Below are 27,355 nucleotides of genomic sequence, written 5' to 3' on the forward strand. Positions count from 1 at the left end.
GCTTTCACTTATGGGTCATGTGTACTTCTCTGTGATGGGTTTCTTATGTTCAGATCACCATATGATCAAAAATAGCTCTCGGTTTGGTTATGATCTTCTTCGGCAGATGCAGGAGCTCCGACGATTTATACGACGAATTCATTGTTTACCTACCAGATTAATTTCAGTTAAACCATCTTTTACTTTGATCATCTGAATAACTTAAAAAAAATGTTCTCCGGCTGTGGATTTAGCATCACCAATTCAAGCTCTCCCGTATGTAAGCGGACGCTACTGTTATGAATTCTGGTCACCTAAGATTGTTTTAGCTGTGATTTTGTTAACTGAGAGACTGCTCATAGAGATTCGTTACTTGGTCCGGTGTGGAAGTGATTTGCAGTCTGTCCTGTTTGTTGTTGTTTATCGTGTCATGTATCTTTCGGGTTAATACTTGTTTAATAATTAAAAAAAATAATGCACAAAAGAAAATACACTGCATAAAATAAAGGGACAATTAGAGTTTGGTACTCAGATTCAGACCAACACTAGACTTTGGTCTAACATTTGTCCAACGTTAGGCTTTGGTACCTGGACTGGACGTTGATTGTTGTTGACATTCTTTGACCAGGTTTTAATTAATTTTTATAAATTAAAAATTGAGTTTACAAATGTACCCCTCAAAATAGCTTAGGATCCAACGGCTTTAATAAAAGCACTAGCCTACGGTGAGATCGAAATTCATTAACCTAAAAACAGAAAAAAGAAAAACCCGGATTTCTCTGCTCCTCTTCTTCCTCCCCCGTCTCTGCATGAAAAAATGTTAATTAAACATTCATCTAATTGTTCTAGTCAACCACCACTACCATTAATATCAATCATCACTGTTGATTCCAATAATTTGGTGTTGATCGAAGAGCTGACATATGAAGAACATAAAGTGAACCCTAACTACTCAAACTTGTTCATCTAATCAATCGGCAACAACAATCCTCCTTCTATTAATACCCAGAATCACTGCCACAATCATCTCAGCAGAAAACCCAACATCAATACGAACCCTAATTTCCAGTTCCGACACAGATCCGTGCTCTAACTTATAAATTTACCACAACTCATAACAACAAAAACTCAATCTCGTTATCCCTGTCCTTCTTGGCTTCAGAAATCATCAAAAACCCAAATCAATTTTTTCACAGACCCATCAATTCATCCGTTGATCTTCAAATTCATAACTGATTCAAACCCTAACTGTGATTCTCAACAGCAAACACACTTACCAAAATCCTCAATCCGCTCTTAATTATGCAAAAACCCTAACCTTCAGATTCTTTTGTCAATTGAGAGTTCGAATCTAGCCAAAACCCTTGAATTCAACACAGACGACCTTTCTCTTCCAGCTTCAGATCTCATCAAAACCCTTGAATTTTAGACGAAATCAGTGTGATTGAGATGAATTTTAATGTTTGATTTAAGATTGGGATTCTGAAAAATTAGTTACTTTTGGTGTATAATCCTATAGATATTAGGGGGTACTATTTATTTTGATTGATTTCTGTCAAGACGGAATGTAAATTAACTAATCAACTTGTAGCTAGTTGATTTTGGTGTGATTACTTTTGATGATTCTGTTATACCATCAATGGGGTTTCTGCATATGGTTTGGGGTTTCTGCAGGTGGAGTCGGAAGAGAAGGGAGGAAACGGGAGAGAAGAGATTTAGGACATTGGGCCAAATTTACTAAAGTAAAGGGTCTGATAGTAAATTCGTTTATCAATTATATTTTATATAAATTTTTTAATAATTTCTTAACAGAAGTCAAAATTTAACTGAGTCATCATGAGTCAACGTCGAGTCCAGGTACCAAGCTCTAACATTGGACAAATATTAGACCAAATCCTAGTGTTAGTCTAAACCTGGGTACCAAACTCCAAGTATCCCTGAAATAAATGGTGTACTATAAAAAGCACTTAATATAATGAAAAAATATGATCTTAAATGAATTGAAACAATCATGACTCCGTATTCATCTTCATTTTTAATTTTTGTTAGCTTCATGAATTGAAACTGATATGCATTTCTTTTCCATTTCGCAAACATAAAGATGGCCTTGTTATACGCTTTTGATGCTGGAAGCCTGAATGTCAATTCCATGACCGACTATGAAACACTTTCTGGCAACTTGCATTTAAAGTAGCTAGAACGTTAAAATAGTTGCGATAGAAAACATTATAAACCCTAAGACGCAAATAACAACGAATAATGAAGCAAGTGTGACAAAGATCTTCTCTTCACGATTTGTTAAGTTAGCGGTTGGTTGTTGTGCATGTACGTTTAAGCCTTCATGGTACAAGTCCCAATAACTTCTGCGGCAATCACATAACTTCGTTTTAGTTACTTTACCACCACAGAAGTAGCAAAATCTGGTCTTGCATCTGCATTACGAGATGGAAAAAAAATATGTTGATCAGGGTTCAACTAGCTAGGAGTTGAACATGCGGCATGAAATTAGCCTTCATTCTTAGAATTAATACCTGCACATTATGAGTGTACAACCATCAATACGCTCTATGCATACATTGCAAGTTGGACAACATCTCCAATTATTTTTTTCGACCAGCTTCAAGAATTGCTTTTCGCTTCTATCTTTCTTTTTGATGTTGCAAAGATGATTCGCCTTCCATGGAGCTTGGCATTGAAAGCAAACCCGATTCTTACAGTTAGAGCACTTTGTTCTCGTAATAGGAGTACTTGTCAAACCACACTCGTTCACAATCAGTTCTAAGCAACGCTTGTAAGGACAGTATGCATGAGTTTTACCATGCGAGTGCGAACTTAGGGATTGAACTACAGACTCACACAAGATTCTACACCAACTTACGAATAATTTTTTGGAGAGGATCGATCGACATGTTAAAGGATCTAAGATCTTGTCACACTTAGCATGAGGGCACTTGATCTCTGACGTGTTGTTGTGTTCAACTTTTTTTTTTTGATCGGTCAAGAAAAAATTCATTGATAAAAGAGGTACTTAAGAGGGGTACCTCGACCCAATGAATACAAGAGGGAACAAAAAAAGAGAAGTGCAATTTTCCAAACCCAAAACAACAAAGATCAAGTTCACAAAGGCCGAAATAAAGAGTCCCATAAAGCAATCACCATATTCGCCTTTAGACCTAGCATCGTTGTGTTCGATTCCGCCAAAAAGAAGGCTTGTAGTTTAATGTTTCTAATGAAGCTTACCAAATTTTTATTTTTGTTTTCAAAGACTTTTTCATTTTGCTCTCTCCATATGCATGCACCACCAAATTGCAACCGGAATGTTATTCCAAATTCGACTAAGTCTTTCGTCACCCCAATTAAACTTCCAAGATTTCACGTTTATGGTGACATTTGAATTGTAAGTCCAAGAAAAACGGCATCCTTCAACAAAGTAATCCAAAATTCTCCGAGTTCTCCAACATTCATAGAATAAATGCGAACTAGTCTCATCATTTTTGTCACTAAAACAACATAAGCTAGAAACATCCATACCCCTTCTTAAAAGCTTATCCGCCGTCATTACCCTATCATGACAAAGAAGCCAAAGAAAAAAATTGATTTTGCAAGGATACTCCCGGCTCCAAACAACATCGGTTGGAAAATTTGGCTCACCTTGATCTTCTTCGCTCCTAATTCCATCCTTAACCGTATATTGACCATGATTATTTCCGACCCAAACTCGGTTATCCAAAACACCTTCTTGAATAGAGATGGAAGAAAGAAGATTTGATCTAGATGTTACTTCACTTGAAATGGTATGAGAGTATCTTTGCCTAGACATAAACCCCCACCTTATACAACCTTCCCCAACTTCATACATACTAGCCACCACAAACTCCTTGGTCCTTGAAGCTTCATAAGCCAAAGGAAACATAACATAGTCTTCCTTCAACAAGCCAAGAATCTTCCCAAAATCTAGTTTCCTTGCCCTCTCCGATCTTGAATCTAATACTTTTGTTGAAATCTTCAAGCTCTTTGTAGATATTAAACCACAAGCTACCACCCACTACACCATTTTAAGGGATTTGCAACCCAGATTTGCAACGGCACCAGGTCCATTACGAAACGGCTGTTGCTAATCTCCGTTGCTAATTTTTCGCATAGGCTCGTTGCGAATTTTGCAACCTCGCTAAGAAGGTTGCGTATTGCAACTGCTATTTGTTCAAGCGTGTGAAGTGGGTGTGCGGTCGGAACACTAGAGCTGATAAACACGCCCCAGTAAAACTTAGGTCAAGAGTTCTTCTTCTTTTTTTCCACCCTTAATCCATTTCCTTCTTCATTTTTTCTCCGCCACAAGCACAGACTCTCTCTCGACTCGGTCTCTCCTCTCCCTCTCCATCTCCATCTCCATCTCCATCTCGATCTCGATCTGCTCAACTGAGCTCTTTATTCTCTTCTCAATCTCTGAACTCTATCATCGTGTAGAACTCTATCATCAGGTATAATCTTTGACAGATTTTTTAGGGTTTACAAATTTTGATATCTAGGGTTTGAGTTTTGATTTTTGGGGTTCAGAGACTTTGATTTCTAGGATTGAGAGATTTTGATTTACGTTTATAGAATCCTAGAGTTCCATTTAAGTTTATCGATTTTAGGATTTAATCTTTGATTTCAGTTTTTCGGTTTCATTTGTGAATCTGATTCTTTCGATTTCAGTTTTTCGATTTCTTCTATGTCTTTCGGTTTTAGGGTTTCGTATGTGAATCTAATACGATTTGATTGTTTCCATTTTAAGGTTTGTCAAGATTGAAGAACTGAAGTACTTTGGAGATCTGTTTGATATATTTTCTATGTTAAGTGTTTTAGGGATTTTGATGTATTTTCAGTTTAGGGTTCAATTTGTATTTTTGGGTTGTAAATTATAAACTGATTGTATGGTTTGTTTTTATAATGTCATTTCAGTTCATCAGAGTTTGAAGAAGAACTGGTCAGAGTTGGTTTAAGAAGAACTAAGTAGGTATGTCCAACTATGAAATTGTTTTGATTACTTTGGTTCTTTTATATCGTTTATCTGAAGTTTGATGATAATAGCATCTCAGTGAGCATGATAAAAATGGACTGAACTTAGAAATTTTGTATAATTTCTGAACTTAGAAATTTTTATAAGTTTACTCTGCATATTGCATTTTGTAGCTTAGTTGTACTTCATTAGGATTCCTTTGTTTTGAAAATTTAAGACATATTACCATCTGTGTATATCCATCAATAAGTTTAGTCACATAGGAATCTGTAGGATCATAGTGTTTAGCTGTTCATTGGCACTTTATTAACACCTGCTATTTCATTTAGCATTTGGCCCAACCTAAACTTGATCCTGCAGGCCTGAATTGCATCCATCTTAGCTGCATTGCAGCATCCATCCTGAACTTTCTGCACTTTTCATTGTGCTGGCTGAATCATGAGTGGCAATAGGTGTTACATAGTTGTTGTTTTAGTGTAAAAATTGTACTGTGTCAGCATAAGTAGAGTTAGAATTTAAAACCTGTGGCTGTTCACACATAATCTTTTTGTAGTTATAGTCTGCATTTTAGTTTTGCATCATTAGCTGTAACTTCTCATTTTCAAGTACGTCATTCTCTGTCACATAGTTGTCTCTCAGTTTTCTCCTTCGTCCTGTATCATACCAGTTCTGTAAGTCAAGTCAGTTGTGTGTTGTAGCTAATTAGTTTACATAGTCCTGTAACTGTATCAAGTAGTTCATTGTCACTATCACCTTGTATAATATCCATTCCATCATTCAGCATAGCCTCTGTACTTTTTACATTTTCAGCTTGTCCATAATTTCTGTTCCATTCTGTCCTGTTCAGATCTTTCAATTGGATATAGCTCAGTTTTTCAGTAATTCATTATTGCAGTTCACAGCACTTGTCCTACAATTCTAGTTGTTGTCTATTAGTGATCTACGATCACTCTCTGTGTTTCTGTGTTGTTGTTGTACAACTTCTTGTACTGATAATCTCTTTGAGCAACCAGGTGCTTGTGATACTGCACTGCAAAACAAGGAAAGGAGAAAAAGGGGAAGCAGCACACAATTGATTATAGTGCCTAAACCCAGTTTTATACTGGCGGTATTGTATTCTCAAACTCGAAGTCTGTCTTAAATATTTGTCGTGACTGCTGAAATAATGCTTACTTATGTTTGTCAACCCTGATATGATATCCACAAGCATGATTCTGTGACGTATGAGTGAAATGACTACTTGTTGAAACTGTAAGCCTCACTGTTTAGCTTGAATCTCTAAACTTTTGATGCTCTGTCTTGAATACCATACCATGTCCACCTTGTAAACTAGTTGCCTGCCTAGCTATTGTCAAACATCTGCAAATATATGGAATTTGTGCAAGAGTCTGTGATAATTGATTGAACTCTTTGCTTGCTGAAAACTTAACTTCACCATGTCAACATCTGCTTGTATGCTCGCATAGTCCTTCTTCTCCTGACTAGCTGTTGATTCTCGCAAATATTGTCTCCGCGAATTGTAGTATTGCTTGATTATCTGATTGTTGCAACATATTGATTGGTAAGTCTCTTTATCGCACACTGTTGTATATGAAGCATTAATTTTTCCTTGTGCTCAGATGTGTCGGTGTACCATTTTTTCCTACTAGTCATCCCATAGTTCCTGCTGTTAATGTGTCTCTTATGTGTATTGCAGGATTCTTATGATCTTGATAGCCATTATATTTGGTTCCGTCGACAGCAATTGATGGTAAGAACAGTTGGGTGGTTCAGCTTATCAACTCAGTATCAATTTGTCAATTTTTTTAATTAAAAATTGAATCTTTGGTTTTGCAGGTACCTTGGTATTGGTATCTCTTATTGGGTTTTATCGATGTTCAAGCCAATTTTTTAGGTAAGTAGTTGAAGAATTTATGTTTTATTGGTGGAAATAAGTAGCAAAATTGAAATTTGGGTGTGTTTTGGTGTAATCATTGGTACTAAATTTGGAATGTGTTTTGATTTGAAGTGATCAAGGCATATCAATATTCGTCGATTATGAGTGTCACGTTATTGGATTGCTGGACAACACCATGGGTTATGATCTTAACATGGATATTCATATGGACTAGATATAGTCTATGTCAGTTCTTTGGTGCAGCTATATGTGAGGTGGGTCTTCGTTTGGTGCTCTTGTCAGATTCGGCCGGTAGTGGATCATCAGATAATTGATTTTCTTAGTTCAGTTCAGTTGATTAAGTGAGCAAGTGAATGGATTTATATAGCGTCTTCAATGATTGAAATATTGCATTAAGCAATATTGTTTGTTCAGTTGTCCAGGTACTAATTGAAATCATTTCCAAGTGGGTCGGCTCCTCTTCTTGGTGACGCGCTTGTCATTGCTGGAACACTTGGTTATGCACTAAGTAATGTTGGAGGATCTGTGCTATTCAAAATCTCAATTCTGAATCTGATTTTTGGGTACTCATCATTCGGGTCTTCGTTTATCAGCAGAGCGTAACTATCCTTCAACTCTACTCACTTTTCCTTCTAGTTTTACCTTCTTTAAGCTTACGCACAGAGTAATTAGCAAACCTGATCACCTCATTGCAGATCCCCTGGTTATACTATCTCTCATTTGTTGTTCTTCCTCCCTGTTCAGATGGGCCTCGCAGTTGCTGTAAGCTTCTTTTCCAATATGTCTTACTATATACTTATCCAATATGTTAAACTAGTTATTACACTAAATTCTTTGCTTTATTAAGTCAAGTACACTCTCTGGGTCTTATTTATGTATAGATGTTTTTTTGCGTTTGATGGAATTAGGGTGTCCAAATTTTTTGTGGCATTGTAGTTTTGCTGTGTAATGAAGAGAAACCAAGAAGGTGGGTTTTTTTTTAGGTAAACTAGTAGCCGTTTCCACGGTGGGTGCAGATGTAAATTTGAGTGTAATTTGATACTATCAATCTCTTGCATGATCTACGTGTTAGTGCGAATTATTTGGGTTCTTTTGATTTGCTTATATAGCATATTATTTCTTTGTTATTCTTTGACTCAATATTTATAACTTTATGCAGTTCAAAGTTTGAAGATGAGATAAACAACACAGTTGAAGCATACTGGATTTGTAAGTTTATGTAGGAGCAGCTGCAAGATTTGTGAGTTTATGTAGTATCTCCTTATAGTGATTTAAGTAAGAATAACTTAGGAATTTTGTAACTTTCTATGAGCTGAACTTAGCAACTAAGTTTCTATGTGTGCACTAGTTTGCTGTGATACTTAGTATATACATTGTTGCATCAAATACTCATATTTTTTGTTAACTTCAATTGAATTAATATAATACAGTTTTGTATGTCTATTGAATGAATGACATTGTAGTTAGTATATCTGTGGAATGATGAATATGGGGAACTGGGTAACTGCAGGGGGTAAATGTGGGGGGAATGGATTTTGACCAGGTCAATGAAGACTTGACCTTCTTTTTTCCTGTCGCAAAAAATTAGCAACTCCGTTCTTCTGTTGCTAAATTAGAACCCGAACCAATAAATTAGAACCAGAACCAATAACATTTAGTTCCGGGTAGGGGTATTTCTGTAACTAGCAACAGCTTAGCAACGGCAATCGGTTGCGAATAAACTGTTCGCAACCGCAGCTCCGTTGCGAATTTCCGTTGCTGACCGAGAGTCGCAACGGAGCTAATGTCGTTGTGATAAAATGCAACACTTGTTTTGCAATAGGGATCTGCCGTTGCGACCCCAGTCAGCAACAGCCAAGGGCCGTTGCTAATCCTTAAAAAATGGTGTAGCGACCTTTCGGTCCTTTGGGTTGGAGAGTTTCCCAACTGGTAAATGTTTCTCCAAATTTTTCAACCATGATCTTCCTCCACAACGCATCTTTCTCTACACCAAAACGCCACCACCATTTTTTTAGCAAAGCCGAGTTCATTTGCTTAGTTCTTCTTATACCAAGACCACCTTTTTCTTTTAGTTTTGAAGCCAATTTCAACCAATATTGTGAATTCTTTTCCTACTTTCATCATCCCATAAGAAATTTCTCACAACTTTATCAATTTTCTTAGTTATGGAGCATGGAGCAAGAAAAATAGAGAGATAATAAATGGGGAGACTAGCTAAAATGCTTTTGATGAGAGTTAACTTACCTCCTCTTGATATTGTTTTTCCGTTCCAAGAAGTGACTCTTTTCGCACAAATTTCAAGTGTTCTTTCCCATTTTTGAGTGCCTCCTACCTTGTCTCCCAAAGGGAGGCCGAGATATAAACTAGGAAAACTCGCATACTTGCAACCTAACATGTTAGCATAAGTTTCAACTTCCTCTTCGGCCGCGACACCAAATAAGCTACTTATAGAGAAATTTATCTTCAAACCCGAAGTTAACTCGAAAAAAAGAAGAAGGTAATGAAGGGCATCAACTTGTTCTCTCTTAGCATCAAGAAAAATGATTGTATCATCGGCAAATTGCAAGTGATTAATTTTTGTTCCCCCTCCTTGACCGAAAAACCCGAGATTTGATCAAGTTCTTGTGCTTTGCTCAACATACAACTTAAGACTTCACCAACGATAGTAAAGATAAAAGGAGAAAGTGGATCTCCTTGACGTAATCCCTTTTCGCTACCAAAATAACCGCAAGATGACCCATTAACAAGAAGCGAGAATTTTGAGAATGTTAAACAATTTCTAATCCAAGCCCTCCAAACACCACCAAACCCCATTTTGAATAAGACTTCATTTGAAAATTTCCAATTCACATTAAACGCCTTTTCAGAATCAATCTTGCAAACCAACCCCGGTAACTTTTGACGAAGTCTAGAATCCACACACTCATTTGCAATCAAAACTCCATCAAGGATTTGCCTTCCTTTAATAAAACTAGATTGAGATGTTGAGATTAGAGTAGGAAGGTATACCTTTAAACGCTCCGCCAAAACCTTTGAGATGATTTTGTACACACTCCCAATAAGGATAATAGGCCAAAAATATTTTACTTCTTCAACGCCCACCTTTTTATGGATAAGCGCAATAAAATTATTTTTCAATGACGAATGAAGAACGTTATTGTCATGAAATTCTTCGAAAACCTTCATCAAATCTTCTTTTATGAATTCCCAACAAACAATAAAGAACTTCATAGGAAATCTATCCTGACCCGGAGCACAATCAATTCCCAAATCTTTAATTGCAATCTTGACTTCCTCTTCACTAAAAGGTCTCTCCAACCAAATACTTGTATTCTCGTCAATACGCTTTAGACACATACTCTTGATTCTTGGACGATTGTATGAAATTTCTTTAAAAACTAACTCAAAATGATTTGCAATACCCAACTTGATTTCTTCCTTGTTTCCGGTCCAACGTCCATTGATACGAAGGTTATTTATGTTGTTAAACGCTCTATGACCTTTCACTACTCGATGAAAATGTTTTGTGTTACGATCACCATCTCTAAAGTATCTAATTCTTGATTTTTGTCTCAACATTATGTTTTGACGACGATGAGCCACCTCAAAATCCACTTTATCCGTCACAAGCATGTCTTCTTCAACTTCGGTGAGACCCCTATCATCATCTAAATCGTCCAATTCTTTCAACTTGGTTAGAGTCGTGTCAATATCCCTATCAATGCTCCTAAAGACTTCTCTATTCCACACTTTTAATTTCTCCTTCAAAGCATTTAGCTTTTTTGCAAAACATTCGCCAGCCGTACCTACAAAAGAAAAAAACTCCCACCATTCTTTCATTAAAGGGATTATGTTAGTACCTTCAAGCCAAGCTAATTGAAATCGAAAAGGGCAAGCACCCCAATTGGAATCTAATAAGCATAACTCAATAGGAAAATGATCCGAAAAAGGTCTTGCAAGGCGCTTGAAGATGATATTTGGAAAATGATCTTCCCAATCCGGCGAGAAAAGAAAACGGTCAATCTTGCTTTTCTTGTTAGGCGGTCTACTCCAAGTATACCTGGCACCAGAAAGAGGAAAATCCATAAGATCAAGGTCATTACATATATCATCAAAGAGTTTCATTGAATTTGACGCTCTACGACAACCTCTTCTCTCCGCAAGTATCTTATCTCATTAAAATCTCCACCGAAACACAAAGGCATCCCATGCCAATAACCATGTAATGTAACTAGCTCCATACAAAAACTTTTTTTCTCATTCACATTGCACGGACCATAGACACCGATTAAAACCCAACGGAAGTTGTCCTCCATACTACTACAAGATATACTTATAGTAAAAACACCTTCAAAAAAGTCATCAACTTCAATCATATCCGAATTCCAAATCAACAAAATTCCACCCGATCTTCCATACGAGTTTAATGCAATCCACCTACACGGAGTTGCACCCCAACATTGACGCACAATATCATCGGTGCAAGCACTAAGTTTTGTTTCTTGAATCATAAGAATAGTAGGCTTCCACCGTTTCACAAGTTTTTTTTAACTTGGAGCGCTTATCCGGGTCTCCAAGACCATTAACATTCCAAGAAACTATCTTAAACATTTAAAAATATGGCAACCCAATGAAGACAACAACCAAGTCAACAAAACCTTAGTTTGTAACACTAGTTCCCGGACCCATTTCGTCTCTAAAGGCATTCACATGAGGAAAAATTGAATTGGACACAAAAATGAGTTCTTTGCTCAAGAACTCCATCCCCGAATTATTACCGGATTCTTTAAGTTTGCCGAATAGTACCTTGAATTTTTCATGAAAACCTTTTGCGATCTCCAAAGCATCACCGTCATCGTGCCGCATCTTACTATTGCTTGTTTTTGATGCCGCATCTTCACTACCAATAGAATTCTCCTTGTGCATTGAGTTGGTTTCATTCTCGTTGCAATTGTCCAATGAAGTAGTGGTCCCTCTTACCAACTCTCCATTTGCAACCTTCTTGCTTGAAATGTCTCCAGATAAAGTGTCTGTAAGGCTATGAGATATTTCTTTAGACAATTTGGATTTCAGTTTCTTCTTAAGACTTCTCAAAGATGAATTGTCCAGGGAACAAGAAATAGAACTCGATGCATGACCACCTAGGCCCAACCCACCCGGTAGTGAACTGGATAGTTCCGCTGCTTTATCTTCATTTAAATGAACCATTTTTTGGGACCATAGTTTTTTTGTGGGGACCATAATTCTATTTTAGGCAAGACATTATAAGTAATCATAAATCACCCTTTATCTAAATGTTTTTCTTAATACCAAACTTATCCTCCTTAATTAAATGTGTTAGTTTAATGATTAATTAGTTATTAGTTAATGATTAGTATGATTAGTAATGATTAGTGATTAGTATGATTAGTAATGATTAGTTACCATTAAGAAGTTCTATTACAAAAAATTGAAAATTTTCTTTGCGAGAAATTTTAATTTTTTTTGCGATTAAGTTCGGTTACCCAAATTTATGACCAAAAACGAACTTAGTGATTAGTAATGATTAGTTACCAGTAAGAAGTTCGGTTACAAAAAATTGAAATTTTTCCTTGCGATCAAACAGAACTCTATATTTGGTGTGACCATTAAATAGTTCGGTTATAAAAAAAAATTAAAACTTTTTACGATCAAACCGAACTTAAAGTTCGGTTAAGAAACATTTTTTGCGACGTAACCGAACTAAATTTCGGTTGGGAAATGTTTTTTGCAACTAACCGAACTATTAGGGTTCGGTTGAGAAATGTTTTTAGCTACTAACCGAACTAAGGTTCGGTTGGGAAATGTTTTTGCAACTAACCGAACTATTAGGGTTCGGTTGGGAAATGTTTTTTGCGACATAACCGAACTAAGGTTCGGTTGGGAATTTTTTTTTTGCGAAATAGCCAAACTGTTCTTCATGTTCATCATTTCCATTAGGTTCGGTAGTTCGACAAAGTTTTTCACATAATTCCTAGCCGAATTTCTCTCTGCAACTTCCATTTTCAACTCATTTTGATGGTTAATACTCATTTTTCAATCGAACGAGGAACGTCAAGCAAAGAGAGAAGAAGAGGATAATTTTTTTTTTCAAAACTAAAAAATTTCGATTCCCCCTATTTTTGTTTTTTATTTTGATTTTGGTTAATAGATTCATTTAGATTAGATATATATGATGAGATTTATATAGTTATTAGGTTAGTTTAATTTAAATTAAAGTAAAAGGTAAATTTGTACTTACTTAACTTTAGGACACCCCTTATAAGTACAGGGAGGTTGGCCTAATAAGACCATGGTCCCCCAAAAAACCATGGTACCTAAAAAAGAACGATTTTTTGGGGACCATGGCTTTTTTTGGGGGACCATGGTTTTATTTTGGGTAAAGATATTAGAAGTAAATCTAGGTCACCCCTTATTTAGATATTTATATTAATACCTAAATTACCCTCCTGATTAATTTTGGGTGATGATTAGTGAATGATTTAGTTAAAAACAATTAGTGAGATTAAATTAAAAGATGGGTTTATTATTAGTTCAGTAGAATTATTGAGAGAGTAGAGTTAGAGAAGATGAAGGAGAAAAACATGGAAAATAGATTTTTTTTCCAATTCACTAAGTTTGAGTATTCAAATGATGAAAACTCATATGATTCTTCATCTCTATCCTCTCCTAGAATATTTGTTAATCTTCAAAATGATCCGGATTTGAACTGGATTTTGAATAGTTCGGTTACTTTATATGAAGAACAAGTAAACGAACTCATCTGAAGCTGTAGTTCGGTTGCCCCGTGAGATGAACAAGTAACCGACTCATCTGAAAGTGTAGTTCGGTTACTTGTTCCAAACACGCAGGTTACCGAACTCTCTAATAATAGAATTTCTAGGAGTTACATCGTTACACCAAAGTTCGGTTGGTTCGCAAACTGCATGCACTTTTGATCTAACCGAACTTTACGTAATATAAGAGTATATAAGTTTACAAAGTTCGGTTCTTTCGCAAACTTGAACCTAACAGCTAACCAACTGAACTTTGAGTTCGGTTTATGCGATAAAATTGTGAAGTTACCGAACTTAACAAACAAAAAAAATGTGAAGTTCCAGTGTCTATTTGCTAAGTTCGGTTACTTTGTAGTTTTAAATTTTTTTGCGAAACAACCGAACAGAGAGTTCGGTGACTTAGTTTTAAATCCAATAGAACCGAACTGTTCTTCGTGTTCTTCATTTTCAAGAAGTTCGGTTAGTAAACTAGGGTTTTTTGGAAAATCGGCCTAACCGAATATGGCTCTGTAACTCCTACTAAAACCCTATTTTGATGATTTCTATTCGATTGAAGCAATCAAAATCAAATTAAAGTGAAGGGTTTGTTGGAAAATACCTCCGGAGTGGTCCCATGGCAGAATCAGGCTGCGGCTGGCGTCTTTTATACTCGATAAAATTATCATGTAACAGAACTTAATTGTGATTGCATTGATGTTGTTACATTTCTAAATAGGCGGTGGTGGTGGTGGTGGGAGGAGGTGGTGGTGGTGGTAATCGGTGGTTGGTGGTGGTGATAATCGGAGGTGGTGGTGGTGGTAATCGGCGATGGCGGGCGATGGCGGGCGGTGGTAATCGGTGGTTGGTGGTGGTGATAATCGGAGGTGGTGGTGGTGGTAATCGACAGTGGTGGGTGGTGGTGGTGGTGGGAGGAGGTGGTGGTTATATATAGGTGGTTATTAAGTTGGTTTTAAATTAAATTAGGTTAAGGATAGGTTAGTCATTTCAACGTTTTAGGACACCCCTTATCACTATAGAAAAAGTGGCCTAATAAAACCATGGTCCCTCCAAAAAACCATGGTCCCTAGAAAATCATTCCTACAAAAATGGTTCATTTAAATGTGAAACTTGTTGCTGGCCCAATGAAGAAAGCCCAACTTCATTCACAGGTAACTCAAGACGTCTCATGGATCTCTTGGATTCCAGTCTCAAAATCGTTGTTAACAAGATTTGAATTTGAATTAAAGTTGTCACGTACGGAAGGAACATTGACTGGTGCAGCTGTCATAATTTGACCCCGTGATTCTGCTTCCAAAGTTATCTCTTCTTGCTGTGAAATGTGATCAGTAGACCGATTAAAAGAATCCACCAATGCATTATTGCCACGTCCCTCTTCATCTTCTTCCCCATCTCCGGTTCTCTGTGTTTTTCTCCGACGCCACAAATTAATACAATCCTTAACAATAAAAATTGGTTTCATTTTTGTTTTTGTTGTCTCCAAAACGTCACCGATCATTCGAATTTTTACCCAAAATTTTATTTGGTCAATAACCAGGTCCTCACACCATACACCATTGCTTACAGGACCATTTACTTTCACTCTTAACTTCAGAAAGATCTGTTGCCATTGTTGTTTCCGGACAAACCTCCACCAGACCTCCAAACTTATCTCCTATAGCTTTAAATGTAGAGTATTCCCATAAATTAAAATGAATCCCACTTACTCCAACCCAAACTTTGTTAGTTTCCTTTGGATTTGGTCTTGGAACTGCATTAATTTCTGCAAACCATGGGTAGACATGAATTTCAGTATCTTCAACTTGCCACTTATCAAATTTACTGATCCAAGAGAATTCAGAATTTGTTTTTATGGTAAACACTGCTTTAAAATCATCAATTGGTGGCAAATTAAAACCCAAGCTCCATTCAAATTTATCCATTATCCATATACCAACTTCTTTCCATTCAAATTCTTTTGAGATCACTTCAACGACCATGGTTCTCTTCCAAAGGGAGTTTAAATCTTGACAAAGAGACTGATTTGTTCAGAGGTAAATGTTTTGGGGCTTATTATTAAGAATCTGTTTCTTTTGATTACTAATACTATCTGACCAAACATACATTTGCATCTGATTTAACCCATACCGTCTCATTTTCCTTCCTTGTTGTTGGCTTGGAGGTTCCATTCATCAAATCTTCTAACAACAACCCTAAATCCCACCAACCAGCTCCGTTATTACCGGGAAACACAAAGTAGTTGGATACTGTTTGTTACGAGAGACCTGTAAACAAATAAGTTCCCCATTTTCATTCTCTTTACGTATAGCCAGCATCCAATCATCGTCTTCCCTGAAATTCCATTTGGACACCTTTACATCACCCCCATTTGCCTCATTCTTTAGAAGACGGAGCAGCCACAAACCAGCCTTGAAACTAAGCCAGCAAAATTGTCTTCTCATTCCTGACCATATTGCAAGATGAAGGATGTCTCTGTTCCCTTTTTTTGCCCATGGAGCCACCGATGGTCTTTCTTTCCACCTTAATTGATTTTCCTTGTCTTGATAAACCACCTGGCTTAACTCTACCATTACCTTCTAAACCCCTATTCGATCGCGAAGCATTCTCCACAGTTCTTGATCTCCTTCTTGTAGCCGTTGTAAACCCCTCCTTATCCACTGTTCTGTCGTAGTTAACCATTTTCCGACGGAAATGACGATCGTAGCAATTCTTACTCACTCTCTCCTCTCTCCTCTCTCCTTTTTGCAATGACTAAATGGTTTGTTGTGTTCAACTTTCACTGTGATGTAGCTGGATATGCAATCGCAACAAAACGGATGAGATGAACATTGAGATCTTTTATTGAATCTTTTGTTCTTGAATTTTTTGTTAAAGGGAAGGGATTCCATGCATATCCCACAAGTAAAATGCTCGTAACACAATACTTTATTCACTAGATTTGATTTCGTCAAGCCAGAAATCTAGAGAGTAAGAATCTAGATGGAAAGATACACTAGTACAACCGTTGCCACCTTCCTCTGCCGACCGACCGAAAAACTTGTAAAGGAATTTTTTTTGTAAAAGAGACTAGATTTGTGCTCGTGCTACGTATTTGACGTATTTTTTTATCTTGGTGTGCGGGAGCTTCGCCCCGCTCGTGACGATGTATTTTTGATTTGGTGTGTGCGGGGCGACGTTGTATGATTTGGTGTACGTGGGGCTTCGCCCGTCCCGTAGCGATGCATTTTTTATTTGTGTGCGCGGGGCTTCTCCCTGCCCTGTGGAGACGTACTTTTGATTTGGTGTGTCGAATAAAATACACTAAATAGGTGGAAAATATATGCAGAATTTATTTATTTTTTCCTTTTAACTTGGTGTGTGCGGGGAACCGCGGCAATGCATTTTCGATTTGGTGTGTGCGGAGCTTTGCCCCGTCATATGGAGATGTATTTTTGATTTGGTGTGGCGAGGCAAATACATTAAATAGGTGGAGGATATGTGTAAATTTTATTTATTTTTTCCTTTTATTTTCGCATGATAAAATACATGGATTTTTCCCCCTTTATATATTAATTAGAAAAAAATAGTTCTCACATAAAAATTATTAGATTTCCAAATTGAATTTGGACTGCCATAAAATTCCAAACACAAATGTTCTCTTTTTAGGTTTGTAATTTTTAAACCAATCATATGGTTGCCAAATGTCCTCACCTAAATATTGTCACTTCATGAATTCCAAATTTAATTTGGTTTCCTTGTTTTAATCTTTTTTTTTTATTCTTTTTAAACCAGTAATATGTTGGCAAGTGTCCTCACCAAAACGCTCGTTTCACAAAACTCAAAGAGGACCTATTTCGACCAATAGGAAGCGAGGGTTTCCTCACCATTTAGTGTGAGAGTTTTATTTGTCTAGGCCTTTAAGTCTTTAGATGTTCAAATAAAAATAACACCCAAAAAAAAAAAGTAGTGTGGTAACCTTTAGATGACAAAAATACGAAATTAGATGACACTGAAAACGGATAGTATGTGCTAGTCAGAAAGTAACACCCAACTCTAGAGTAATTTTAAGATTGGAAATGAGGTACATGCGTCTTCTTTTGTTCGAATTTCCCCTAGGAGTCTCCCATTCTACTCGGAGGATAAGATTGTGATAACCGTACCTATTGAGATTGTCAATCGCCCTCTCAACATCTTCCTTGTTCACAAAGTTTACAAAACCAAATCCTCGACTAATGCCAGTCCTCTGGTCTACAGCAACATGAACATGACTGATAGCACCAAATGTTCCGAATAGCTCAAGCAAGTCAGGCTCGCGAGTATCTTCTGAGAGGTTGGTGACGCAAACAGAGTTTTCTTCGTTCCTCCGTCTTCTAGGTGCAACAGATACATCAACTCCTTCACTACATCACCCAAGTTCTTCTCTGTATCTTACTGCCAGCAAAGCCATTGGCCATTGCAGAAACACAGCAAATCCATCTACATCCCTAATTTCTCACTGAGTGCCTCCATTGCAGCTGCACCCATTCCTACTGCTGCTACTTTTTATAATCTCATTTCTCACTGTTGACTGCAACAGCTACCAGTACCTAAATCCATGTGCATCTTCCTGGTCACAGACCATCAATCCACAATTCAACCACACTAACTCATCCACTCTTCTTGCGCACAGCCACCACCAACACCTTGCTGCTCCTTCTTCCCATTTCAAACAATTTCAAATCCCCATCGAGACAACACAACAACAACAACTACTCTCTGTGGCTTTCTCGCCCAACAGTTCACCATACAAACTCCTCCATTAAGAAACTAGTCGCAGTTCATTCAGGACTTACAAACGTGTGTTGTGTATTGTGTTTGTTATGTAGATATGACCTGCTGGTTTTATCTTGATCATTCCCATACCTCCTTCCCTGCAGTTAATCGTAAATTCAAGACAAACCCACATCTCTTGTCACCGACAGTCTCTAAACCAAGCCAAGTACAAATCTAATTCAAACCCAAGTCTCCAATTCTTTGTAAACTCTCAGACCTTGAATATCTCATTCCATCATTCATCGACAAAAGTTAATGGAAGCAGTTCAAAATCCAGATCCTCTTTCTTCATTCAAACAAACTACACAGCACCATACAGACTCGTGCAATTCAGACTCATCTTGATGTTCATCCTTCTTCTCTTGAGTTCATGCTCCAGCTCTATTTCAAGCCGAACTTAAACAGATTCATTACCCATCAACGGCATCGATATAAACTGATCGATTCAGTAACGAAATTTAACAAATTCATTACCGAACTTAGAATTTGTTTACTTCGTCGCAAAAATTCCCAATTTCATTCACTTCTCAAGTCTCAGCATTCAAGTTCTCAACTCCACATAACTGCCTCAAACAAAATAAAAGGTCGATATTCATACTTTGCTTCTCTGCATTTTTTTTAACTCAATCTGATAGGCTTGCAGATCATCGAGTGTGTTCTTGCAGTCCTGGATATGCTGGTTTATCTCCTCTTTGAACTTGTCCTGTATGAGCTTCAGGCGCTCTTGTTGCTCTGCAATATAATGAAAGCTATCAACCCTTATAGTATATACAGAATAAATTTAGTTTACTGTCCTCAGCAGCACTGGAATTACTGTCAGTGCCTAACTCAAAAATCAATAGATGATTATGCACAAGCATTCAGCAAGCTCTTGATTTTTACTAAACTGCCAAAGACACCTTAAGCACATAGAAGTTAAGTCAGAAAAACAGAACGATTCAACTGAAACCGACCTATACAAAACATTACAAACTGTTACACAAGTCGGACATATCTCAAATTGCAAAAATCGAACAGGGACATTGTATAATATGCTGGAATTGTTGTTCATAGAGCTATAATCCTCGAGAAGCCATCCTAGCTTAGTTCGATTAAAAAAATGGCTATAATCAAACCCAACAACAAACAATAAATGAAATTTTCTGAAATGATGTTGCTTATTCCAATCCAACAAATTTGCTTATGAAATCTAAAATTCATGGTGGTTTGTAAGATTACAGTATACCTAATCTCAATTCCAAATAAAAATTATATCCCTATCATGTTTCAGTTTCCAGCAGTGTTGAAATCAAATCCTAAAAAATTCTTTCCCTATCATGTTTCAGTTTCAAGCAGTGTTGAAATCAAATCCTAAGGAAACCCTAGGTTCTTCATACTTAATTCGACAATAAAATTGATAGCAATTTGAGTGATGATTAAATCATTGAAGAAGATATGATGAACGTTGCTTGAAATCGTGCCTTAAATTAATCATCATTAGCTTCAAAATTCCTTGAACACTCATTAAGCCAACACACAGCATCAACAGTTTGCAGTTTCCTCAAAACCACCATCACAACAAACCCAAGAATTCCTAATTTCTATCTCAGATCCATCAAATCGACACCCATTCCATAATTCGAGCAGTAACACATCCTCCAACTTGTTTCTTCTCTTCATTCCATTAGCAGCAACTTCTTCTCGTTCTAATTTATATTGAGATTAAACTCAAATTCAATCTGAACCACCAGCTCCATCTTCTACCTTGCTTTATTATTACAAATCTCCATCAATCGAACATCTCAGATCCACATCTTGAATATCAAATACAACCGAAACCCTAATTTCCTCTGAAATCTCAGTCGATGAAATCTCACCAACATCAATCAGACCGAAATCAAATTCTCCTTCTGAAATTCGTCGATTTCATTTCTTGATCTCTCGGGATTATTCACTCAGGCATTAATCTTCTCTCAATTTCTGTGAACCAAAATCGAAAGAAGAAGGGAAAAAAAGAACAAAATTGAAATTTGGAGGTGGTAGGATTCGAACTCAGGGCTTCTACCTCGAGTTTTACTAAACTGCCCCTCCGTGCCCTTTTTTTCTGCCCACGAAATTTACTTGATTACTCTTATTTTGTGTTGTATTTACGCTAGTTTTAGTGAGAAATGAAAACATGGAGGGACTCTTTAGTCCTTTCATTGTCGATTGAAATTTATTTGGGACACTAAAATCCAATCTTTTTGTGTCAATTGATGACATTTAGGATTTACAAAAAAGTGGTCATATAAAGGTTCTTCCTTGCTTCGCTCGGTCGGCCCAATTAAATACAACACATGCTGAAAACTAAAGAATACGGGAGAAGGAGAAGAAAACACTAAAACATAAGTAACCAGGGCTTCCACGCACTTGTAGTAGTCTATCCCATGCATGTAGACTCGGCTTGCACCCACTACCATTTTGGGGGAATTTGGCGACTTTGGTCCTTACGGCCAAAAAAAAAAAAAAACTTGGCAGGTTTGTAGATTGCACCCTTGTGTGAATGTTCAAGATGCAAATACCATGTTCAGTAGAATTTTAAACACAGTGCACCCTGAAAATGATGTTTAGAGATTAATGCATAACTCAAATAGCTTCACACCGATTTTCTCATTAAATTAAACGGTGTCGAAAATTGATTTAATTACATCACTACTAAAACAACATTCCCCAATGAATGAATTAAACAGCCTTTCCTAATTCTTCTCTCTCCTTGACTTTCGTCGTCGATATTTGACTAATTTAAGGTCTGGAAAATTCTTGAGAAGTTCTCCTATGGATCTTCTTCTTTGCATCCTCTCTACTCCGCTGAAGCTACTCTGTTTGTCTATCTTTCCCCTTGTTTTTCCATTAATTTTCTATCTTTCTTCTTGCTTATATACTAGCATCTTTCTCCGTGGCTATTATTGATACTCCTTTTTGAATTTAAGTTTTTAAGCTACCTTATTAATTACTTCTATCTGTTTTCTCGACGAACTAACAGTCTTTACTCCTGAGCTCAGTGAAGCAAGGTCTTACAGGGAGACAAAGGTCCAATCACCTGAGCATTTTCAGAAGAAGTTATAGTTTAGTCGGCGCATGAGCAGAGAATATATTACCTCCAACCAGAATATTTAAGATCTGCACCTTTTGTCCCCCCACCTTTTCTTCTCCGCTTTCTCGGTTTCTTCTCTCTACCTTATCTTGTTTAAGTGAAGTAAATGTTTACCTGTTACGCTCAGACTAGGTTTTTAATGGAGATAGGGATACAGTTATGGCTCCTGTGGATGAAACTCATCGATAAAATGCTACAAAGTACCTCAAACTTTTCTACCCATTTTTGGAAAGTTATCTGCAGCTTCTATAGTCCTTTTCACTATCAGGAAACACCAAAAATGTCAATTTCAGTTTCAAAATCTATTTCATCTATGTCCTCAAAGCTTGCAACCAATCTTAACCTCATAGACAAAATTGAACCTACCCTGATGATCGATGAAGAAACAACTAACAAGTGCAAAGCAAATCTTCAAGAAATGGTAGTTGCAAAGCTCAACTATCCATACATGTACTCTCAGACAACCATCAATGCAAACTGTAAAGAAATCTTCGGCCTTCAGTGTGAACCAACAGTCCTTCATGTAGCTCCTTCTGAAAATAGAATAGAGAATAAAATGGTCATCACTCTCAACTCAAGACATGATGTTGATTATGTAGAGAGGGAAGTCCATGGCCTTTTAAGGGTCACTTAATGCAGATCTGAATGATCCATGGAAATATCCCAGCAGCGGAAGTTTGTTGTAGGTTCGATTATCTCGTGGCGAATCTAAATAAGTTACAAGCTCACCACCACTTCAAAGGAGTTCCAAGACTCATTACGGGACGAATTGGAGAAGAAGTAAAACTGATGGATCCAGAGATGTCTTTCCGGCAGATAGAAGAAGATCAGTAAGAGCTTTGGTGAAAATGGATATGAAAAAATCATACCGAGAAGATTGAAGTTGACGATCGATGGAGTTGAAACAAAATTTGAGTTGTGGTTCGATAAGATTCCTAGAAGGATCTGTTCTCTTTGCAGAATCATAGACCATCCTCAAGAAAGGTGTGTAGCGGGTCATCCAATCCCTCAGGAGCTGATAGATCTTCTCAGTGGTCCGCAAGAGCAACCTCAGATTATTCACAACCCAGCTTTCGCCATGAATGTGCCGGAGATGCTACCTGAAGATAATTTTGAGGTGATGGAACAAGTGACAAATCAATAGTTACCTTTGAACCCTAATGGTATCTTTTCGAATAACCCACGGATAAGGCAGAGAAAACATGGTTCAACCTCTTTGCTAGAGTTCTCTCATCTCTAAAAAAAGGCCCCCATACAACTACACACAATTATGTCAATTTCTGTGGGGATCAGGTAGTGGCTCCAACGATGGTCTCCCAAACCAACTACCTCATATCCAGTCATCGGTTCAAACTCAAATTAAATTGCAAGACCAAGTCCAAGCTCAAATCGGAGAAAACTTCAACTCGGTCACTGAGTTAACCCCGCTACTCGAATCGTTATCATTCCCTCCAGGTTTTCCCAAGCCTGAAATCATGTGTTCATCCCTTTCCCTCCCAGGTTACTTTAATCCCCATCTCAACATCAATACCATCAACCCATCTGAAACCGAACTCAACCTAGCCTCAAAGAACTTTCACCCCTCTAGCTCTGGCTAGCTCATATATCATAGATATTGCAGTTAACTCTTGTCAACAATATGAAAAGAACCCCTTCTCTTTAAACCTCTTCAACCATTCCCCTATCATGTTGGGTACTCCTATTGGTAAGGATAGCAGTTCAAACCTGAACATCGGACCATCTCAAGTTGATAACATTAATGAAATTATGGAATTGGATGCGTCCCTAACTAGTCCTGAAGCCTTAGCCGCACAAAAACAAATAATGAGACAGATTTTTGGGGAAGGATAGTCACTCCCTTTGGCTGAACCGGTCACTCGAAGAGGAAAGAAAGTTAAAATAATAGATGATGACTACAATATTACTGCACCTGGAAACCAACTCCAACCCCGAGACAATACAGAGGTAGAGAAAAAGCAACCATCAAAGTTGCTGAAAACTCCCTCATGTATGAACTTGAAGAAATAATGGAGACTTATAAAAGTAAAGGCTATGAAAGGAGGAAGGCGTCCAAGAAGATTTGTGCAGTTAGAACAGATAGTGACTAGAGAAAAAATTGATCTTCTACCGCCTGTCCAGAACAACCAAGTCCCTCAAGCTTTTCTTCCTCATCAAATCTATAAAAAAAAAACCCAATGATATGGATATTTCAAACCTAGCTACACTTGTTGAAGCGTCTGTGGAAATAGGGCATCCCGACGGGCTGGACTCTACCTCTATAAACTTTAACTTCACTGCATCTCAGGTATACATCCCTCAACTTCACTCTACATACAATTTCTTTTCTTACTGTTTTTATAATCAAGCTAGTTATCTGAAAAAGAATTGGCCAATCAAGAGAGAGTTAAATCAATTATCATTTACCTATAAAAATCAAATCTCTAGGCCTCGTTACTCGTTGGTACCTTTACCCAGATTACAAATATTTAATCAATTCTTATTACTAATGTCAGGATTTATTCTCTTATAATTGTAGTAAGACTGTATTTTGGTTTGACTAGTGAACACTGGAACTTTAGAATTGAAAGACAAGTGAAGTTTGTGAAAGAAGGAATTTACAAGAACTGCAGTAAGCAAGTTAAATGGTTTCGTGAATATGGTATTTGTAGTAATAAGGAATACGGCAAGTGCGAAAATGTTTGGAATTGGATAGAAGATCATAGCATAGTGGATGAGTGGTTGCTCACTTTTTTTTTGAAGAAGTTAAGTCATGGGTTGCGACTACCAATTGTGCTCACTCTGCTCCATCTTGTCTTTTAAACTTTGTTAGTACTGTTTGAGTTAATACTAGTTATCTAAACTCTTGTAGTGGTAGTTTCAGCTGTGTGTCATGTACTCATAGTACCTATCCTGAAAGTTGTAAAGGTACTTTTGAAGTTTATGCTAGGAAACTAAGAAGTTGTAGTAGAAAAGGTAGTGTGTCCACCAGCAATAGTACTTCCTCTCATGTGTTTAATAGTACTGTTGGAGTGTATGCTAGGAACCTAAACAAAAGTAGTAGTTGTGCTATCGTGCATTTCAGTCTTAGTATCTCCTCTCATGGGTTTAATTGTACTAATGATGTGTATGCTAGGAAGCTCTTATGTTGTTGTAGGGTTAGCTCTATGTGTATCAGCCATAGTGTCTGCTCTCAATTGTTTGAATGTACAGTTGTTATAAACAATCTTAACTTCGTTATTAGACCGGTATGGTTTCAAACTCATAGTGCAACCCTTAGACCATCCCATTCTAAGATGTTATTCTTCTCTCCTTTTAGTTTATATTATACGCTTGTCCATTCTGCTGAAGCTTTGTCTCTGTAGTCCCAAGGATATTAATTTCGTTCGGTTTAATCTCTCTTGGAAAGATATTGTTGGGTGTGACAAGCTAGACCTGCAGTCTCCCTATAAGAAAAGTTATATCACTTTGCAAAGTGACCTTGCCAAGAGTAAGACTTGTGGTTTAGATTTGAGAATTAGTTTGAGTGTATGTTCCATAAGGGGGGTAAGAAAAAGGGTGCCTGGACCAGGGTCTAACAATGGTGTAAGTTACTGTGATCTATTCTACTCCATTCAGTGGCAGGTTAAATTTTTTTCTAGAACCTTCCTTTGCACTACCAGTCTTTATCTATATCATAATATGGTGTCTGCTCTAGCATGGAATATTCAAGGTATAGCAAAAAAGTTACCTAGAGACATTCTTGTAGATATGGTCTTTAACCACTCTATAGATACAAGCAACTAACCCGGTGCATACGCACCAGAAAGATCGTGATACTAATAATGTAAAATCTTGCATATTGGTGTGCATTATTGGGTTACATAGTTTAAACTTAAAATGATATGTGTGGAAAACTACAAATAGTGTCCCATATTAACTATATCTTCTGCGCAGCTTCCCTGAAAAAGTGACATTTTATAATCAAGTCACTTCTTTGGTGAACTGAGATATAAACATTTAATAATGGAACCAAGGCAGGGAAAATTAGATTAAGAGATAGGACACTATATCAATTACTGAAAGTTAAAACTGTGTTTTTTGAGTGACATTGAGTAAAAATAACTCAGCATAACAACGACAGAACAGTTAATTTATCATAGGTACGTTATCGTTGAACATTGATGGTATATTTGTTCCGAAGACGTATGGCGCGCGACCATTATTGATCTTTGTGTTTAATTTACCTCTCATCGATTTGAACGCATGCATAGAATTATATGCTATGATTTTATTCCTGAAGTGCCTAGGGCTGACTCCTCCTTGGTGGTCCAGCAGATTTTGTAGTATCAATAAAGGCTTTCTATATAATAGTAGTTTCACTTTTTCATTCCCACAACAGATTGGAAACCCAGGTTCATTAATTCTTGTAGACTTCTCATTCTTCTCCTTGTACCAAATAATAGGATGATATTTAGGGCATGTATGTGTTGTAGTGCCAAAATTCCAAACGTTATTTACTGATCCTGTATAAGAAAATTGGTTAATAAAAATACCATAAAATCATTTGGAAGCGAAGGTATATACTCAGGCACAACTCACTTAGGTTTTGTAATTCATGTAGGTTGTCACTCATTGACTGATTTGGTTCTTCCAATCGCATCCTCCGTTGATGTAGTATGGTTCCCATATTTTTTCTTTGCATGCCACAAACAAAGCTTAAATCTAATATCACAAAAGATTGCATAATTTCTAAATTAGCGACATTATTGAATAGTGGGAAATAAATTTTAATTTAGTGGTGCGCATATAGTGTGTCACCATATAATTCATTAAACTCTTTTGTTAGACCTAAAAGGTTCATTACCGTACTTAGGAGATGATCTTCTGAAATGTGACATCTCCTTCCTTTTTGATTTTGTTTGGGTTGATTCTCCTCCTGTCACACATATATCGGAAAATATAGATACCAAAAATTATGTAACGACGTTGTAAAATGTTATCTTGGAAGTTAGCGTAAGATTTTTTGTTCACCTGTTGTTATTGGATTAAACTTTGTGAGATCAATTAGGCACACAATTGGGGTTGTAGTATTTTTAGCCGATCCGTCAGTATGGACAACAGAATGTGAACGGATAGTTGTCATATGATTATCTTGTTTTGCTGATTGTTTGATCTTGCTCGTCTGCATCTTGTTGGTTCCCATATCCATCGCAAGTTTATCAGACCCTACCACATATTGCTGGTTATTTGTGAAGCCTATTTTGTCGAGCATTTATAGACACGATAATCAAACGACGTGCCTATTGAGATATGGAAATATAGGTGCAACTCTTTTTTTTTTTGATGGAAAAGTTCATATATTAAAAACTAGCAAATGTAATACAAAATATCTACAAAATCATTTTTCTCAAAGGTATTAGAATCAATGCTAGATTTATGAACTTTTTGATTTAGGTTCTCCGACATGTGCTGTAATTTTTTAATCCTTGCCTCCTTTGCGATGTAGTCTGCTGCTTTGTTGTTTTTTCTCTTTATATATTTCACTTTCGCTTGAGGTAGATCGTCCAATAAGTTCCTTATTTCCTTCCAAGTATTTCCTGCCGACCACGAAGAATCAGTAGTAACCCTGTTAATATTGTCTGCCAAAGCTTTGCAGTCTGTTACGATGGACACACTTGATAAAATATTTTCTTTTAGCCACGTAAAAGCCTTTAGCAAGACCTTTGCTTCCGCGTGGAAAGCTGACGTTGCCCACTCCGAACCCGCAGAAAGATGGATGAAAGACTCCTCATTAGTAGAATAAAGTA

At 37.0% G+C, this 27,355-nt stretch overlaps 1 protein-coding gene and 1 long non-coding RNA gene across 2 annotated transcripts; one reads left to right on the forward strand and one right to left on the reverse strand.

The window, feature by feature from the left end:
* Window positions 1-4,320: 4,320 nt before the first annotated feature.
* On the forward strand, window positions 4,321-8,248 carry LOC113317030. Its single transcript, XR_003343187.1, has 9 exons — window positions 4,321-4,457; window positions 4,921-4,975; window positions 5,992-6,086; window positions 6,675-6,728; window positions 6,815-6,872; window positions 6,987-7,129; window positions 7,290-7,474; window positions 7,571-7,637; window positions 8,035-8,248. It is a non-coding gene; the product is annotated as an uncharacterized LOC113317030 (long non-coding RNA).
* Window positions 8,249-16,380: 8,132 nt separating this feature from the next.
* On the reverse strand, window positions 16,381-18,169 carry LOC113315645 (eukaryotic translation initiation factor 3 subunit G-like). Its single transcript, XM_026563909.1, has 3 exons — window positions 18,126-18,169; window positions 17,806-18,045; window positions 16,381-16,456 (listed from the first exon to the last, which is right to left on the reverse strand). Exons 1-3 carry the CDS (start codon window positions 18,167-18,169, stop codon window positions 16,381-16,383), a joined length of 360 nt encoding a protein of 119 aa, XP_026419694.1.
* Between the last annotated feature and the right edge of the window lie 9,186 nt (window positions 18,170-27,355).

The sequence above is a fragment of the Papaver somniferum genome, chromosome 10 (assembly GCF_003573695.1).
Source record: "Papaver somniferum cultivar HN1 chromosome 10, ASM357369v1, whole genome shotgun sequence".
NCBI lineage: Eukaryota > Viridiplantae > Streptophyta > Magnoliopsida > Ranunculales > Papaveraceae > Papaver > Papaver somniferum.